Here is a 19,809-nt window from a genome sequence, read left to right on the forward strand (position 1 = left end):
ATAAAACACAGTTTCCAACAATAAAATTTTGTCTTGTGAAAAAGACCAGTGGGGTTGGTAAGAAAAAAAGTTAATGTCAAGTTATATGTATTTATAAAATAAGTTTCATAATAGTCATTAGATTATGTGACCGCTAGATGGCGCTCGTTTAAATGAAGCGTTAATTTCAAAGGAGCGTTACCCTGTACTAAAATGGCGGATCTGTTGACGCATTCCGTCCAAAACACAACATTAGGGTAGGCGACATTTAACGTATATATCTATGGACGCTAACTAGTATTCACGTATCATGCTCAACTCTTAATATTCTTTTACGCACTTTGAGAGTGTTTGCGTTATTTCAGAGAGATATTTAAGCACATATGAAGTAACAGTGCCGTCTGTGTACTATAGTTACACAATGCAGCATTTAGCTCGCTCGTAAACATCGCTGCTGTCCTCAGATCATTGTCTGAGCAGAAGTTTCATCATAAGCCCTGACTGTCAGATGCTCTTCATCTCAGGAGCTGTATTTTTATATGCTTGATAACAGATATAAGGTGAGTTATGGCTGGAGTGGACGCTGCCAGACGGGCTTATATTAATTTTGGCATGACAGGAGAGAACAGGATACTAATGAGTGACAGATAGAGTCCACAAAAACTGCTCTCCGGTTGCATTTTATTTGATGAATATTATCTTTTAGAGCTTCAAGTCTTGCCTCAGGTTTTTCCCTCAGGTGTTTCTCGTCAGATTTGTCGTCTTAGAAAGGTGACAAATGTTTAAGTTTAAGACATATACTTAAATTAATATAAGTACTGAAATAGCCTATAGTACCTTTGTATAAGATTTCAGGTAAATCGTAAACCCATATTATGAAATCATGATTGACTTATTGATTGACTTATTTAAATATATAATAAATAAACATAATTCAATTTCAATATTAAACATAAATTGCAAGAAAACCTAGCAAGATTACTAATACCTGCAGTAAACTACAATTAAAATAAAAAGTGAACATTGAATATTAGATGAAAGGCTGAACTTGAATAAGCAATCAGTTTTAAAATGATAAAGATCGCCATAGAAATATTGCTGTGTTGCATTTAATAAATATTACAAGAATATTAAAAGCCCATAAATAATGCAGATTTTTATTATTTGATCCCAAAGTCTGAACTGAACTGGCTGATGAGGCTCTGGATGCAAAGTTCATGTTTGCCTTTAATCTTTGACCTTTAAATTCCCATCCAGCAGTACAGTATGTTGTGTCAGTATAAATCTGGCTATAAAGCCTCATTGAACAATTTCCCAAAAGCCAGTGCAAGGTGTAAAGACAACTGAGAATTGACTGTGTTTGTTGTGGGGCTGTTTCGGTTGCTGTTGATAAGCTAAAGTGTGTGTGTGGTGCATTTATTTGCATCTAAACTCTCTGTATGTGTTGTAATTTGGACCTCTGTATTTAAATGTGCTCTCTCTCCATAGACTGTAAAAGTCTCTCTCGCAGCATGTTTCCATCAGCCGTTTCGCTTGAATACGAATTGCTTTGTTTAATGGTTTCACACACACACACACACACACACACACACATATATATATATATATATATATATATATATATATATATATATATATATATATATATATATATATATATATATATATATATATATATATATATATATATATATATATTTGGCTAGAAGAAAAACAGTTTTTAATTTTTATCAAACCATTTTAAGGTCAATGTTATTAGCCCTCTTAAGCAATATTTTTTGGATAGTCTACAGAACAAACCACTGTTATACAATGACTTGCCTAATTACCCTAACTTGCCTGAATAACCTAGTTAACCCTTTAAACCTCACTTTAAGCTGAATATTGAGAAATGTCTTGTCAAATAATATGGACTGTCTTCATGGCGTGTCATTATTATAAATGAGTTATTAAAACTATTATGTTCAGAAATGTGTTCAGAAAATCTGCTCTCCGTTAAACAGAAATTGGGGAAAAACATACAGTGGGGCTAATAAGTCAGGGGTGAATAATTCAGACTTCAACTGTACATCAAAACGAATATTTGCTGAATGTGAATTGAATGTCTTGATGTAGTTACCCTCTAGATCAGTTTGGAAATGTAAACAGTTTGCTGGTGTGACAGGCAGGATTGCAGAGTCGTGCTGTGTGGCGATCCTTCATTCACTCCGGACGGTCTCATTGACACTGATTACATTACAGCGATCCAGAGTTCAAGCCAATTGAAGGACAGAATCAAGTTTCAATTGGCCAAATTTTCTCGTTCATTTATCTCTTCCATGTTGGCTTTCGGGTCACTTTGTTTTTTTGTTTTTTTTTAACAGCCGGAAAAAAAATAAACAATATTTTTTCGTCTTGTTTACACTCACCGGCCACTTTATTAGGTACACCTTATTTAAATGCCTTTAGAACTGCCTTAATCCTTCATGGCATAGATTCAACAAGGTACTGGAAATATTCCTCAGAGATTTTGCTCCATATTGACATGATAGCATCACACAGCTGCTGCAGATTTGTCGGCTGCACATCCATGATGCGAATCTCCCGTTTCACCACATCCCAAAGGTGCTCTATTGGATTGAGATCTGATGACTGTGAAGGCCATTTGAGTACAGTGAACTCATTGTCATGTTCAAGAAACAAGTCTGAGATGATTCACGCTTTATGACATGGTGTGTTATCGCTGTTGTTAACACTGTTGTTATAAAGGAATGGACCACCACAACCAGCCTGAACCGTTGATACAAGGCAGGATGGATCCCTGCTTCGTGTTGTTGTCGCCAAATTCTGACCCGGCCATCCGAATGTCGCAGCAGAAATAAAGACTTATTAGACCAGCGAACGTTTTTCCAATCTTGATAACGTTCACTCCGTTAACGAGCAGTTGAACAGGTGTACCTAATAAAGTGGCCAGTGAGGGTATGTGTGTGTCTATTGACTTTACTAGTTTTCTCTGCGACACTCATTGCTCCAGAAACTTGCCATGGGCCCTATAGTAGATGATTATTTTTGTGTTAGCAGCTGCCAGCAGTCTTAATAACAGCCGGAGAAGAATGTGTGTCTATAATCTCTAAGCTTTTGCTATGATGATCATATTGGAAGCCATTGTCAATAGATAGTCTACCCAAAACTACAAGTTCTGTCAACCTTTACTCAGACTTCACTTTCTTCTGCTGGAACGCAAAAGAAGATCATTTGAAGGCTGTTATCATCCATCCACATGGTTAATCAGCTATAGATCGCATACGGCTGCAGCCGGAAGTTAACTAGAATTATTAATATTATTTATTAAATTTCCCATTAATTATAACTCATTAATGCCTACCCCTACCTTAACCGTCACAGTAATGTAAAACAGATCTGGACTCTTCTCTATTAGTATAGCTGATTAACAATGTGAATGGACGATAACAGCCTTCTGAGTGACATTTACTGCGCGGAAGGCCCCTACTGGCCCATATCTATCAACTGATAACCACTGATAAAGCTGATTAAAGCAGCTGACTGGACATAGTGAAACGACATTATTGGACCACACTAACCAGCCAAATGTGGGGTCCCATATGTGACATGGCACTAGACTTTTAGGTATTTTAGAGATGTGTATTAAATGAATGTATGATGTGGTTTTATGTGTCTTTGGCAGCGAGAAGAGGCTGAATCCAAAGCCCGAGATGAAGCAGAGAAACAGAGGATCGAACGAGAGAAACACTTCCAGAAGGAGGAGCTGGAACGCTTGGAAAGAAAGAAGGTAAAATAAAAGTCCACCAATCAAGCTAAACACAGCATCACGCTTTCTCATTCACACACACACATAGGCGTGCTCGCTCGCTCGGGAGTGATATTGTTAGACCGCCCGCTCCCGTTCAAATTACACCAGTTACCGACCGCTCCCATGCTTTATCCGGAAATTAATCCCACGTTGCAATAAATCTGGTCGGGCCCCGCAGACCTCTAATCTGGCATTACGGTGGCTCAGTGGTTAGCACTGTCGCCTCAAAGAAAGAAGGTCACTGGTTCGAGTCCCGGCTGGGTCATTTGACATTTCTGTGTGGAGTTTGAATGTTCTTAGTGTGTGTGAATGAGTGTCTATGGATGTTTCCCAGTACTGCTTTGCAGCTGGAAGGGCATCCGCTGTGTAAAACATATGCTGAATAAGTTGGCGGTTCATTCTGTTGTTGTGACCTCTGATAAATAAAGGGACTAAACTGAAGGAAAATGAATGAATGAATTTTTAAAAATGGTTAAATATAGCACTTGGGAAATATTTTTAAACGATTTAAATTTCACAGGAGGGCTCAAAATTTTGTCTTCAATTATATTTGAGATTTTAGTTCAGTACTGTTGGTTTAACGTTTGTGTTTACATTTTTAGCGTCTGGAAGAAATCATGAAGAGGACTCGTAAGAGTGACGCAGGAGCACAGGTGAGATGTGTGTGTGTTTCATTAAGTCTAATCTTAAACACACACAATGAAAGAAAATTAACCTGGTTTATTCATTTCTTTGAATATGACAGCGGTAAAAATATATTTATAGTACTGAGAATATATAAAAATCACTCTTTTATTAATATCATGTAAGTAGGGTTAAAATAAAAAAGTACAATGTTGTTTTCCTCTCGTCTTGCAGAAATCCGTCAGAAGCTCTTCATACTGGTGCGACAAACCAATCACCAATGAGGTAATCGAGACGCTGCATGAATTGAAATTGAAATGAAGCTGCATGAATTATGTTTTGCTTATTTTGCCGCTTGTGTGTCTTCCTCAGCTCTGTGTCCTGGGACGCAGCACCGGTCATTAACGGAGCTCCGCCCACTAAGCATGAGAATGGACTGTCCTCCAATGGAGACGCTGCAGACTTTGAGGAGATAATCAAGCTGTCCAATCACAGTGGGAACAGTGGGCAGAGTCAACCGGCTGACGACCCAATCATGGCCTTCGAGGGAGGAGAACCGTTCATGATGAAGGCGAGGCCTATGAAACCTCAACATGTGGCAGGTAGAATCAGATTTTGTTCCGATTACGTACAGTTGAAACCAGACGTTTACATACACTTTATAAAGAGGCACATAATTTTTTTTTTTTTTTAATGAGACTAAACTTATTTTTTTAGGTAAGTTAGGATGATCAAATTTGTTTCTGTTCTGCTTAATAGCAAAATAATGAGAGAGATATTTTTGAGAAATTGTTATAACCTTTCTTGAAAGTCAAGTTTACATACAGTAAGATTATTCTGCCTCTGAAAAAGCTCAGATGATGATGTCAAGCTTTTGGAAGTTTCTGATTGGCTAATTGACAACATTTGAGTTAATTGGAGGCACAACTGTAGAATAGTATTTAAGGAAAACCTCAAACACACACTGCTTCCTTGTGTGACAACATGGGAAAATCAACAATCCAGAATCAACAAAAAAGCCAGATTACAATTTGCTGAATTACACTGGGAAAAAGAATAATTTTTGGAGACATGTCCTGTGCTCTGATGGAGCTAAGATTGAACTGTTTGGCTATAATGACCAGTGTTACATTTGGAGGACAAAGGGGAAAGCTTACACGCTTATGAACACTATCCTAACTGTGAAGTATGGGGGCGGCAGCATCATGTTGTGGGGCTGTTTTGCTGCAGGAGGGACTGGTCCACTTCACAGCATAGATGGCATCATGAAGAAAGAACATCATGTAGAAATACTGAAGCAACATCTCAAGACATCAGCCAGGAAATGAAAACTTGGCCACAAATGGGTCTTCCAAACAGACCATGACCCTAAGCATACTGCCAAATTAGTTCAAATGTGCTTTAAGGACAACAGAGTGAATGTTTTGAAGTGGCCATCACAAAGCCCTGATCTCAATCCTATAGAACATTTGTGGGCATAGTTGAAAAAGCTTGTGCGAGCAAGACAGTCGACACATCTGATTCAGTTACACCAATTCTGTCAGGAGGAATGGGTTAAAATTCCTGCAAACTATTGTGAGGAGCTTGTGGAAGAATACCCAAAACATTTGACCAAAGTTAAACAGTTTAAAAGCAAAGATTTAAAAAAAATACCAAGGAAATGTGTGTAAACTTTTGACTGTCTAGAACACAGGTGTCAAACTCAGTTCCAAAAGGGCCGCAGCTCTGCACAGTTTAGTTCCAACCCTAATTAAACACACCTGATCAAACTAATAGCGTCCTTCAGGCTTGTTTGAAACCTACAGGTAAGTGTGTTGGAGCAGGGTTGGAACTAAACTGTGCAGGGCTTCGGCCCTCCAGGAATTGAGTTTGACACCCCTGGTCTAGAAATTAATAGAAAATTCTCAAATACAAATCTCTCATTATTCTGGCATTTAGCAAATGTAAATCATTTAGGTTATCCTAACGGACCTAAAATAGTAAACGTTTAGTATCATTTACCATCAGACATTTTTTTAAATGGTTGTGTTTCTTTTTTTAGAGTGTATGTAAACTTCTGGTTTCAGCTGTATGTAAGATCATATATGGATCAAATCTGGGCACCAGTGGAGTTGCTTTTCAGTGTTTCGTCCTTCAGCAGTGACATTTACATTATACTGAACTGAACTAAACTGAACCCAAAATAAAATCTTGAAAATAATGTATAAAGGATGATTAAGAGAGTCTCTAAGCTATTTTCCATGCATGAAACTGATGATTTCTGCAGTTTGTTGACTTTAGGACAGTGTGAATGACTGAAAAAAGCAGCCTTGGCATTCTGCAAAGCGTCTCTATTTTCAGCTTCATAATAACAGTCATAGATGTTGTTGGCAAGCTTTTAATAGTTCAATAAATCATCTTCTCACATGTGTTTCTGCTGTTTTCCTGCAGAGGTGCTGTGAGAGATGAGATATCAGAGTCTTCTGGATATGAAGAGAAGAAGAGAAGCCTTACTCTACCACCGCTTCCACCCTGATGTGTGCCAAACCAACAAAAACAGACTGCTTTAACTTTAGAAACACAGCCGAGCCGGACGCGCTCAGGAGAAAGTGCCAGAAGACGACCTTAAAGAGACACTTATATACATATACAACGTTTGCAAAAAGTCTCTGTCTATTTCAGTGTGTGTGTCATGGTGCAACATTTGTTGAGTTTCTTTAACAAGTCACCTGCCGATCATGTGGTGCACCTTAAAAGAGTCGCTATATATTGAATTTTAGAAAAGACAACTTGGCTTATCTTTATGATATGAATTATTGTTGTTTTTGTTGCTCTTGTTATGATGTATTGTTATCGTTCTTTTAAGTAGAGAAAAAAAGCAAACGAGTGTCTTGAACTATTGCGTTATTTAACGTGTGGCGCATCAGAAGAGGCCGATATTCTGTATGTTAATGTATATTTGCCTGATTATGACAGACCTGTGGAATAAATCTTTATGAAAGGGGCTGTTTGTCAGTGAGTGGAGTGTTTGCTGTAGTTTAAGCTAATCGTAATAATGTGATTTTTATTTTAGTCTGGCTATATCATGATGGTAGAACAGTGCTTTATAATAAAAATAATAATTCCTTACATTTATATAGCGCTTTTCTTGGCACTCAAAGCGCTTTACACATAGGGGGAATCTCCTCATCTACTTTTTTTTTTTTTTTAATGCAAGAAAGAACATTACAAAGATATAATATGAACAAAGAGACAAAGAGGGTTACATAAATAGAATTCCAGCAAATTAATCAAGTTTAAATGATTTACACCAAGAAAGCGTTTTATATGCAGTGTAATTATGACTGTTTATGACTGTTCCAGTTACTATGACCATTTATGTGAAGCTGCTTTGACACAATCTAATAAAAAATAAAATGAAAATAAAAAAGTAAGGGTATTTCTTTGAAAATTAGCATTTATGCATTTATGGAAGTAAAACTTTGCTATAAAAAAACAATAAATCAATAATAAATTTACAATGAGAAGGATCTACACTCAGAGAGTAACCAAAGAATACAATTTTGGGGAAATACAGAAGTTTGGAAATTAGAATTTTTTAATGAAATTGGAAAAGTCAACCCAAAACACTTTACAGTAAGTACACTCTCAAAATAAATGCTTTAGTGTTTCATCATATTGAGTACAAAATGAGCATTTAGAGGAAATATTATTAAATTTAGCTAGTTTGGTATTTATTGGGTAGCAATCTCCTCATCTACCACCATTGTAGCATCCACCTGGATGAAGCGACAGCAGCCGTTTTCCACCAGACCGCACACCACAGAGAGAGAAGACAGAGTATTAAAGCCATGATGGACAGAGGCCAGTGGGTAAATTTGGCCAGGATGGTGGTGTTAAACCCGTACTCTTTTTCGAAAGATATTCTGGGATTTTAGGGTATATGCTGAAGCATGCTAATAGGACATTTAACTTGTCAGTAACCTGGGTTAAGCGCTTCCAGCAAACTGCCAAAGGGAAAATCAGCATGTTTAAGGTCTGTTTTCTTTAAAAATCAGCGATCTCCACTGGCTGAGTGATATCCGATATAAAGTGGGTCTCAGATTGTACAAGAAGCACTGCATTAAATTACATTTCCCCCGCCATGTCTTTATAATATGAGCATTTATTTTACCTCATTGTATTCAATGGAGCGTCTGCGCTAGTCTGCCGATTCTGACGGGCGAGTGCGAGTAAAGGGTCTTTTGTCTCGTTTTACGCTTGAAAAACTAAATGAATGCCAAAGTTTATTCAACTGAATGTATTTTAATTGCATCACAACATCAATGCTGTAAAAGGAACCGTATAAAATGGAAAAAAACTCACAACAACCGGTCACCGGAAGTTTATAAGTATGGGAACAACACTAGCTCGGCATATATCCAATTATATTCATCTGTCTCGATATTCTACTGCATGTCAGAATATTACAGAGCACCAAAAATGTAAAAATATATATTTATTATATTTAAGATATTTTTGTCAACAGCAGACGGCAACTAGCCGTGACGCAAATTCCCGAGGCTCTGTGCTCCAATCAGGTGAGCCCTCCTCAGCGCTGGCCATGACAACGAGACAACAGTGACGTACCTTGTAAAAATTTGCATATGCATTCCTATAAAGCTCGTGTGCTCTCAGTCAGCGTTGTCAGTTCGCCCGGTGTAGCTGTTTGTACTTGACCAAGGTGAGTTCAATACCGACGGTACGAGTGGAGCTACGCCAAACTCACGAAGTCCGCTTCGTGATGCTTCACCCGGGCCCGTCTGTGCTGTAGTTCCTTGCGGTTTGCGTACATAAACGCAATATCGCGAAGAATATTACGTGTTTGTTGCTCGAAATGTGCCGCCGAGCAACATCCAGTGAATACTGGCACGGCCTGGCGCCCGGTCTTTTCCGTGCACTCCCTGGGGCGAGGCGGCCTTTGAGCCCTAGGCAGGGAACAAACAACCCCCGAGGACCCTCAGGGAAACACGGGGGGCCGGTAGTGGGACCTCGCTGCGAGGGTTATGGTGGGTGGGAGTAGCGAGGCCCACTCATCTTCTATTTTAAACTATAGTTTCAAACTTTAGTTTACTATAGTTTGAAATAGAAACCATGATAACTGTTATGATTTAACTTTATGCAAAGAGCCTAGGATGACCAAGAGCAACAGATTCGGCCATTTTGAAGTGAAAGCGATCGCTCGTGCATTGGATATCATTGCTGTCGCAATGGCAAACAGCGGCTTTGTTTTTATTTAATGTATTCAAAAAGCGCGTTATTGTTTCCCAAATTGCACTAGAGTATCGCCTCTTGGTGATTCTATGCTCTCTGCTCTTTGTCTGAATGTTGTAATGTTTTGCTTTGTTTTTCAGATGAGTTGTTGAGCAAAGAAGGACTATTGAAGACAACAGTTGAAGACGACCGCGGGTCATCTCCACGAGCGCGCGCATCATAATGTTTTCGGTCTGTTTTCTGAGAGTTAGTCTTGTTTAGATAAGTTTGCAGGTCAAGCAAAATAAACTATACTCTTCCTAAACAGCTGTCTCGTGTTTTATTTGTCTTCTACAGCAATACACAGTCATTTAAGTCTGTTGAATGCATTTGTATGCAACATGGTTTGATAATACAGTAGTCTACAAATAAATAGTTGTTATAAATGTACCTTCAATAGTCAACATTTAGTGTAGGTAGTAAAATATTAATCAAAGATGTCCTAAGATATAAGAGTAATGTTATAGTTGTTACATAACTATATTTATTATTATTATAATTTTGTTTAAGACCTTGTGTATATATATATATATATATATATATATATATATATATATATATATATATATATATATATATATATATATATAACATGGCATAAACTTACTGTTATTAAAGAAATTGCTTAATAAAAAGTCCTAAGATAGGAATGGGTGTTGTTTTGGTTTTATATCAACCTTTAGGGTGAATACAGCAGATATAGGCTACCTCTTTCATAATATAGTCGGATTTTTAATGACTCAAATCAAGTAAAACGTCTCTTCCTCAAGTACTTTTAGCATGCAAAAGTTAAATTTAAGTATATAAAATAGTTTCCAACAAGACAAATTTGTCTTTTGAAAATTACCAATGTGGTGTTGAGAAAAAAAGTTAATGTCAAATTATATATTTATAAAAGAAGTTGAACAAGTTGTCATAATATTTAGTCATTAGATTATGTGACCGCTAAATGGCGCTCATTTAAAAGAAGTGTTCATTTCAAAGGAGCGTTACCCTGTACTAAAATGGCGGATCTATTGACGCATTCTGTCCATAAAGCAACATTAGGGTAGGCGACATTTAACGTATATATCTATGGACGCTAACTAGTATTCACGTCGTATCATGCTCAACTCTTAATACTCTTTTACGCACTTTGAGAGTGTTTGCGTTATTTCAGAGAGATATTTAAGCACATATGAAGTAACAGTGCCATCTGTGTACTATAGCTACACAATGCAGCATTTAGCTCGCTCGTAAACATCGCTGCTGTCCTCAGATCATTGTCTGAGCAGAAGTTTCATCATTAGCCCTGCCTGTCAGATGCTCTTCATCTCAGGAGCTGTATTTTTAGATGCTTGATAACAGATATAAGGTGAGTTAATAGAACACAGCCAGGAACTCTTCTGCGCGAGTCAGCGTGACGTGCGTGCGCGGGCTCATCATTTGAATTAAATAACGGACACAAGCAACGGGCGGAACGGTAATGAAAGGTAAGTACGATATTCGACGTTTCACATGTTTTATTTGTCGTTTTACTTATAATTTATGTTGAATTGAACTTTAGATGTGTAACGTTTTACATTATAATACATTTTTAATGAACACTTAACCACTTTATACGTTTTTATGTCGCCCTGTAGTGACGAGGTCATTGACAGCAGCTAATGAATATATATTTAAAAAAAATAGCTGTTTTGGTTATTTATTTGACGATTTCAGCAAAATTACTTAATTTTATGTCTTCATTGCTTTCTAAACTGTGTAAAAATATAAGATGATCTATCAAATCGACTTGGAATGAGCATAAAAAGTATTGCTCCGGCTATAACGTTAAAGGCTAACTTAACGTTATAAGCACTTCGCAAATAGCATTACCGGTGCTTATCATCGAGCTAACATTTTTTAACATGTAATCCTAACAAAGTGAATCGCTGTCGGTTCACAGTTTTGTTGCTCTGTTTGTAAATTTAGAGATGGTCTCCTCGCAAGAGAAGCTAGCAGCATTGAATGGGGAAGCTTGCTATTTCGTAAGTTGTCTAACGTTACCCTATCGCTAGTCAAGTCAAGTTAATTCTTTGTGGTTTCATTCTTTACTGATTTCCTTTGTTCACAAACCATGCTTGTCTGTTTTTTTTCTGATTGCTGTGCTATGTTCTGGTGTAATTTTTTTTTTCCCTGTTTATTAAAAATAATTTTGTCTACATCCTTCTCTTTCGATTCACGTTACTGCAGTTTACTCATAAAAGTATCTTTAAAAATGTTTGTAAACGCATTCATTTTTTAAAAAATTATATCATGAAGCTTTTTATAATTTCACAAGGAAATGCAATCCAAACAAGATCATTGAATTTCTCACAAAATACCATGCAACTTAATATACTGAGTGAGGAGTCAAAATTGTGGCTAGTTTATGGTACAGATACTGTGGATTGGACATATATATGAATGGAATTGTACTTTGTAATAGTAGATACCAGGTGAGATGTCATACTGATTAACATGTTATTTTTCTTATAACTTTTTAATGGCAGTTTCGCTGGAATCTCCAATTGAAAACATCATCGTGTGCGCTTAGACTTCTGTTCCAGTTCTGACTACACACCACTCTGCTTATGTGGATCACTGACTACTATGTTCTCTGAAGGTATTCATTCATTCATTTATTCATTCAGTCATTTATTCTTTTTCTTTTTGGCTTAGTGCCTTTATTAATCTGGGGTCACCACAGCGGAATGAACCGCCAACTTATCCAGCATGTTTTTATGCAGCGGATGCCCTTCCAGCCTCAATCCATCTCTGGGAAACATCCACACTTATTCACTACGGACAATTTTAGCCTACCCAATTAACTTTTACCACATATCTTTGGACAGTGGGGGAAACCGGAGCACCTGGAGGAAACCCACGCAAACTCCACACAGAGACGCCAACTGATCCAGCCAAGGCTCGAACCAACGACCTTCTTGCTGTGAGGCGCCACTGCAGCGCAGTACCAGAAGGTATTACTGTAGTAAAACAACAGCACCCATGACGGTAACGCTTTCTTTTACAACCCACAAAGTACCGCGTAAGTACAGTGAAATAACGGTGTGCTTTTCTGTACATATAGTGTACCTACGCAAACGTTAATTATATGTACAGAAAAGTACACTGTTATTTCACTGTACTTACGCGGTACTTTGCGGGTTGTAATATATATATATATATATATATATATATATATATATATATATATATATATATATATATATAAATATATATATTTATATATATGTAATCCAAAGTAATTGTCTTAAAACCATGCACATTTGAATTTTAATGAGAATGAGAATTAGTCAACAGGGCTCAACACTTAAGATTTTTTTCTACTGGCCTGGTGTGGCCAGTGGAAAAGACTTTTACTTGTCCTGCCAACTTTTTCTCTAGCCTACCAAAAAAATATAAAAGATAATTTTAAGCCATTAATTAAGATAAGTTTTTAACCACATGTTTAAAATTGTGTATCAAACGAAGACAAATGTATAGTAGTTGTCCATATATTAACTCTTTTTATTCAGCAATATAACTTTTTTTAACAATTGATATTTTAATGAAGGTTGAAGGTTCCAGATTACCAGTTAACTATTCATAAATTGAGAGTCTTATTAAATTATACTTAAACCGTATTAGTAAAAAGAGTGTTACTAAACAGTACTTATATTATTTTTTACCTTTACAAATTGTCAGTAGCCAGCACATGCTCTATTAGGGAGATTGTTAGTTGTATAAATCAAAAGCATCCTGTTTTTAAGAACTGTGGTATGAGCTTGGTGAAATGATCTTTAATTGGATATTAATAATCTGTTATTGACTTATTAAAGTGAATGCTTGCAAAATATATATATATTTTTATCAGCAAAACTTTGGGTGTAATCAAGAGATTCTGGTGACTCATAAAATTAAGATGGAGAGCAGGAAATAAAAATATGAATGTGAGACAAAGGAAAGTCTGCATTTTTTAATTGATACTATAATACAAAGGAGAAATAAATAGAAATATTATAAAGAGGACAGAGTTTTCTACTGAACTGAAATATATTTTCTGCCATTGACGTAACTACTGTAAGCTACTCGCATGAAAAAACTATAGTAAAAATATGTTTTTGAACCATACTACAGTTTATTGCTAATATGTATATATATATATATATATGTTTATATAATTTGTTTTTCACGCTAATTATGTTATCTTTCAGACATCATCATGATCATCATTGGTATTATTAATATTATGATTAAATTAGGATTTTTTTCTTCATTTCCTAATATATAATAAAAAATACATTTTATAATAAATAGCCTCATTATTCATTTATTCATATGATTAATATATGAATATAGAATATAGAATACGTGTTAGCTTTTGTAAGTGATTTGATTTAGTATATGTCACATTCTCAATATTATTAGTAAAGGAAACATTGGATCTATGTGGCATTAATATATATGTCAGTTAATATGGAAAGCGAGTGCATGTTTTTGGCAGAACTAATATTTTTAGTATTTTATTTTAAATGCGTGCTTGTAAAACAATATTATTTGCACAAATAAATGATGGGGTTCTTCTTTAAAAAAATAGTTTCTCCATCCCGTTTAAAACATATGGGCCTTTTACGCTATAACTAACGTGGTTCAAGAGATGGGTAAGCGACAGAGAATTTTGGGAAACATTCGTCACTACATAGTTCTTTCCCCAAACAATGCATCGTATGATAGTGCAGTGGTGAGTTGTTTGAGAAACGCAGCCCTGCTGGTGTGTTATGAATTGCATGTTTTAAATGACAGTGAGACATTTATTGGCGGTGTAACAGTTAAGCTTAAATAGGCTGAGCATATTTTTTATTAATATTAAAACACATTAATAAAAACTAGCCACTCTTTGATTTTTTTAGTTTCTGTATATTTTTATTAAACAAAAAAATGCAATGAATTGTTTATTTTGGTTTTCATTTTATTAGAATAAATATAATTATTAGACGACACAACTTCTACACTGGCTCTTGCGTTTTTACATATCCTAAAGACTTTTTTGGCTCAAAGACATATGCCTGTTAATTTCAGCGCTGTATTTTGACAGATTTCACAAAGGCTTCAGCTGTTCTACCTCTCAGCTGGTACCGTTTTGCGACTGTGTGGCGTCTGTATCAAGTGTCTGGATGACAGCGAGGGAGAACTAGATGAGATCAGACCCCAGATTCGATGTGTGGCCTCATGTCAAAGTTACTTTACTGCATTTTAAAAAAAATATTGGCTCATCTAAATAAACTTTTCATTCGATTAAAAGCCGAAATATTGCCAGACAGACAAAGCAACTTTCTGTTCAGTGATAACATACGCACACACACAGAATACACTCTTGTCGGCCTATTCATTATTGATTTTTTTAACATTAAACGCATAATAAACAAGTGCAAAAAAGAAGAGCTGAACTTCGGAAAAAGTAATCACTGCGGATGCCGCAATGGTTGCTTTGTTTCTCTGTAGTTGGCTAGGCTTATTAATGGCGCTGCATTGCTTAATCACTCGTTTTAATAATAAATAAGATTATTTATTATTTAAAATTGTAAGATGATGGTCGCGTGATTTTTAAAATGAGAGTATGCATTGCGGATTTATGGCTATTGATCTTATCTACCGGCGACCCACCCAGAGTTAAACATTAAGTAGGTGTGTTAAAGGTGCATGTATAAATTAGTTGTGTTGCCCCCAGATGCTGCAAATAAATCATATGAATAAATAATCACTAGGCGATTTATTATAAAATGAAATTTAATATTTATTATATATTAGGAAATTTAAAAATAATAATTTAATAATAATAATAATAATACTAATGATGATCATGATGATAATAACTATTATTTTTAATTTTGTGTATTAGAAGTGAAAAAAAAACATAATTTAATAATAATATTAATGATGATGATGGAGATTCTTGTTGTTGTTGTTGTTGTTATTATTATTAATATTAATAATAATAAGTAGGGTATTGTTTATTTATTTTTGGAAAAGTCTACTTTTACAATTTGACACTTGTAAACCAGAGCAGAAAGTTCTAACCGGCAGGCCCTTGTCATATGCAGTACAGATATTTAATAAATAACCTACTATAAATCAAAAGAATTCACGCATGCTTTTTGTTTTCACAAGCTTTGGAGATGTAACATTCCGCTTTTAAATAATAGGTCACCTATAGCTTTCACTTGAGGCTGTGTTCAAAATGACATCAGTGTTTTTAAAGTGCACTGCAAAGGGAGCACAACTGTAAATATGAAGATCGCTAAAACTAAACTGTAAAAATAGGTAAAAAGCAAATTACACCTAAGAGAGATGATCTTAATGCTTTTTTATTTTTAATCATTCAATGTTTAAATGTTATATTGTTCTAAATGAATAGGGCATAGGGGGATAAGTGGCAATAGAACACATCTAGAACTATGTTTCAACTAGCTGCAGAGCTGTAGTTGCGAGCGCTCAAGTTTGCGACACAGTTTGCGAATGTTTGTTGGAGCGATGGATTTGGGAAATGGCAAATCAACAAACTGCTTGTAACGACGGAACTTGCGACCTAAGTTGATGGTTTTGGGAACCGCACCCTAGATCTCTGCACCATAGGCCTAGCTTTATTATCACAATTTTCATAATTTAATTATTTCATATTCTATTTAATTCTATTTCATATTATACAATATCTAATTGTGTGTTTTGAAGGTTGGAATGACTAAAGTGTTAGTAATTTATGATAAAAAGAAATTTCAGTTTTGAGTAAACAATCCTTTGTGAAAACTAGGGGGCGCACAGATTCTTTCTGAGGGGGCAATCATCAATCATGCTTTGCAATCAACAAAGCAACCATCGCGGCACCGCAGTGATCACTTTTTCCGAAGTTCGGCTGTTCTTTTTGCACTTAATTATTATGCGTTTAATGTAAAAAAAAATCAATAATAAATAGGCCTTCAAGAGTATATAGTGTGCTTGTGAAAACATTTAGTGTTTGTGGAAAACATCTTTGTGAGGGAACTTTGCTAAGGTAACGCTAAAAACTTAAAAATATATTTTCCTTCCACAGTTTTTTTTTTTTCTCACACCCATTTTTTATGAAGGCAAAATGGCTATTTAGATGATTACAACAGGTTTGTAATGGCTGATTGACTGTTTACACCAGGTAATAAGATGTTTTTATTGATCGGATTGCAGGCCATTTATAGATAAAATTATAATGCATAGATCAGGAAAATACCTCGTAAAAAAAAAGATCATGCAATTTTTTAAATAGAATAAATGTATACTATATATAATAATTTGTGCCCCCCAGTTTTTATAAAGGATTGTTCACTCAAAACTTAAAATTCTTTCTGTCATTAATTACAAACACTTCCGTCGTTCCATCCTGTAGAACACACATTTAAATATTTTAAAATATATGACATAGCAATTAAATTATGAAAATTGTGAGATTAAAGCTAGTCCTATAGTCCAGAGATCTGGTCCCCGCGTCAGGTCAGGTGCGCCCGAAAATAAAACGCGCACACGGCGATGGAGGCGCACTCAACTCACAAGGGAGAAAAGTGGGTGACATGAGACGATCAGCTTAATTAATTACATGTTTCGGTCAACTAAATCTTTAAACACAACTCTCTTGAGCTCTAAAAGGAAGAAACGCAGAAGAAATTTAGCAGAGACTCAACTGCCAGTCATTTTCACATTAGTTGTTCGGGAAGATGTAGCCTAATAAAATGTTTAAATAAAAATAAATAGTTCACTGCACAGTCCCACAGTAGGCTACACTATAAATAATATTTAAATTTATTCATTAAAGTTTTATTATTAATATAATTACAGTTAAGCTAAAATTGACAAAACGCATAGCACTTTGAATGTTTTCTTTCATTTTGACATTGCTAAAAAGCGCACTTTTACAGTTGTATAGAGAAACATCCCATTATGCAGCAGCAGTCTAGGTATAATAAATGCCTTTTGCATTTAAAGATGTCCAGCCTGCGAAGTCAAGTTTGCAGTGATATAAATGGAATATATATATTGCTTAAGTGCAACTACCGCGGATCAACCGAGAAACCTCTCACAATCTTTTACAAATATGTAATTAAGGCTATACTGCTATTTGCTTATACAAAATTAAACAACATTAAATATATTACAGCATATCGAATTTGTTTTGACTTGTAGCTCATGGCCCTAAAATAAAAATAACCCGAAAACAAGTTATTAAAATTTAAATAACTAAAAATGTTAATTTATTATAAATTAATAAATAAAATGACGGGTAGGCCTAGTAACCTAATGGTTTATGATGGTTTACAAATGACAAGCAGACAATATCACGAAAAAAATACACTTACGATAGCCTAAGATAAATCTTTATTTTTACATTTAAAATGATGAAAAAAGTTTTATAGCCTATTAAGTTGACTGGTTTCCGTGCCAAACATATTTTCACGGTAATAACTGTGAATTTAGGCATCTGTTTTAGGTATTTTTCTGGCTACACTAATGCCTTAAAATGTAACGAAGTAATTGTTTTGAATGACATTAGGGTAACATTTAGCTTTTCTCTAACACTGATGTTGGTTGGATAATAGGCTCCGTAAAGCGGGATGACTCGGTTAAGCTGATTTTACTATATTTATTTACCGGATATACGAATAGTCTGATCGTGGGTCAGCTTGCATGTGTGGGCATAATTTGAAGTCTTTACCTAAAACTTTAAACATTCATATGCCTGCTATTTGAAATAAAATTGAAATAATATAAGGAGAATAAAATATGATTTAAAGCACTCGTTCGGCACTGAAGCCATGATCCGTCTGCATTAATAAGCGGTATCGTTGCATTACCATCATTAATAAAATCAGTAATAGCGACACTGTGCATATTAATATTACTATTAAAACGTATAATACTGCCTTAGGTCTGTAACAAAGTGAAGTAATAATAAATGTGAATAAATAGCCTAAATGAAAGGAACTAGAGACACCAAAATCAGCCACCAGGTTTAGTGCCCCCCTATGGATTTAAAATGCCCCCTCAGTTCTGATTCCTGGCGCCGGGCCTGGATGTGAGTCTAGTTACCAGCGTGAAAAACAGGTAGTAATAGAAACTTTTTTTATTACGTGTTTGAGGCCATATTTGACTACAAAAGTGCAGTTAGTAGGCTACTTCAACTTTTACCAGAGTTGTTTTAAGCATCAGTATCACTTTTTTTTGAGTAGGATGTGTGTATTTTTGCCATCTCTGTCCATTTCATAAAAATAAATAATAATACAATAAAAAGTATGGTTAAATTAACTGAAATGTGTCCTTAAACAAAAACGTGTGTAGCATGCAGTCAAAATAGCATTTATTATTTGAATGTCACGTTAATTTTCTTAAAATAACACATAAGGATGTGCATTATATCAACTAAAACAGAGTTTTTCTTTGTTATAGCAGGTGCAGCCAAACTGCGACACAACAGCCACGGAATTTACAGGGCCGTGAGAGATCACCTGTACGGTCTGGCGGTGGCAGACGCAGAGCGGAAAAACTATCTGATGCTTTTGTTGTTGTTAATGTTAAATTGACCAATACATGTTTTGTCATTACTTTTGTCTGCAAATATTAGGCTAATAAATAATATTTTTTAAACAAAATGTTGAATTTCTGAATCATGTGAATTTTCTAAAACGTTTATAAAGGTATTTCTCACAACCAAATTTCGACTTAAAATTGACGTATTTTCGACGACATGAAAAAGACGTCTTTTCACCTTTCACTTTCCCACCTGTTTTCCACGTTGTTTGGACGTCTTACAATTACGTTTTTTCGACGACATGAAAAAGACGTCTTTTCACCTTTCACTTTCCCACCTGTTTTCCACGTTGTTTGGACGTCTTACAATTACGTCTTTTCGACGACGTAAAAAAGACGTAGTTTCGTCTTTCACTTTCCCACCTGTTTTCCACGTTGTTTGGACGTCTGACAATGTCGTCTTTTCAACGTCTTTTCGACGAACTATTGCTGGGTGGGGAGCTCATCTGTTTGTCGGAACTACTAGACACAATTTTTTTATCAACTATAATGTGTTTAATTAGTTAATTTAAAAT

At 35.4% G+C, this 19,809-nt stretch overlaps 1 protein-coding gene and 2 long non-coding RNA genes across 6 annotated transcripts; all 3 read left to right on the forward strand.

Moving 5' to 3' along the window:
* The first annotated feature begins 179 nt into the window (after positions 1–179).
* Positions 180–7,397, forward strand: LOC103911265 (uncharacterized). Of its 3 annotated transcripts, none has more exons than XR_012408159.1 (6): positions 180–539; positions 3,665–3,769; positions 4,393–4,443; positions 4,649–4,699; positions 4,787–5,016; positions 6,845–7,397. XR_012408159.1 is itself a non-coding variant. In XM_073954449.1 (6 exons), the coding sequence occupies exons 1-6, from the start codon at positions 519–521 to the stop codon at positions 6,853–6,855; spliced, it is 498 nt and encodes a 165-aa protein (XP_073810550.1). In that variant the 5' UTR covers positions 180–518; the 3' UTR covers positions 6,856–7,397. The 3 variants fall into 3 exon arrangements, 1 of the variants encoding a protein (XP_073810550.1); XR_012408160.1 differs by having other exon boundaries at positions 4,787–4,985; XM_073954449.1 differs by having other exon boundaries at positions 4,620–4,699.
* A 1,681-nt stretch (positions 7,398–9,078) lies between these two features.
* LOC137496005 (uncharacterized) lies at positions 9,079–9,950 on the forward strand. The gene is made up of 2 exons (XR_011016064.1): positions 9,079–9,116; positions 9,787–9,950. It is a non-coding gene; the product is annotated as an uncharacterized lncRNA (long non-coding RNA).
* Positions 9,951–10,735: 785 nt separating this feature from the next.
* LOC110438685 (uncharacterized) lies at positions 10,736–19,356 on the forward strand. Of its 2 annotated transcripts, none has more exons than XR_012408163.1 (5): positions 10,736–11,157; positions 11,639–11,694; positions 12,199–12,311; positions 12,436–12,666; positions 19,154–19,356. It is a non-coding gene; the product is annotated as an uncharacterized lncRNA (long non-coding RNA). The 2 variants fall into 2 exon arrangements; XR_012408162.1 differs by having other exon boundaries at positions 12,541–12,666.
* Positions 19,357–19,809: the final 453 nt, after the last annotated feature.

Source organism: Danio rerio, chromosome 6 (genome assembly GCF_049306965.1).
Source record: "Danio rerio strain Tuebingen ecotype United States chromosome 6, GRCz12tu, whole genome shotgun sequence".
Classification (NCBI taxonomy): Eukaryota; Metazoa; Chordata; class Actinopteri; order Cypriniformes; family Danionidae; genus Danio; species Danio rerio.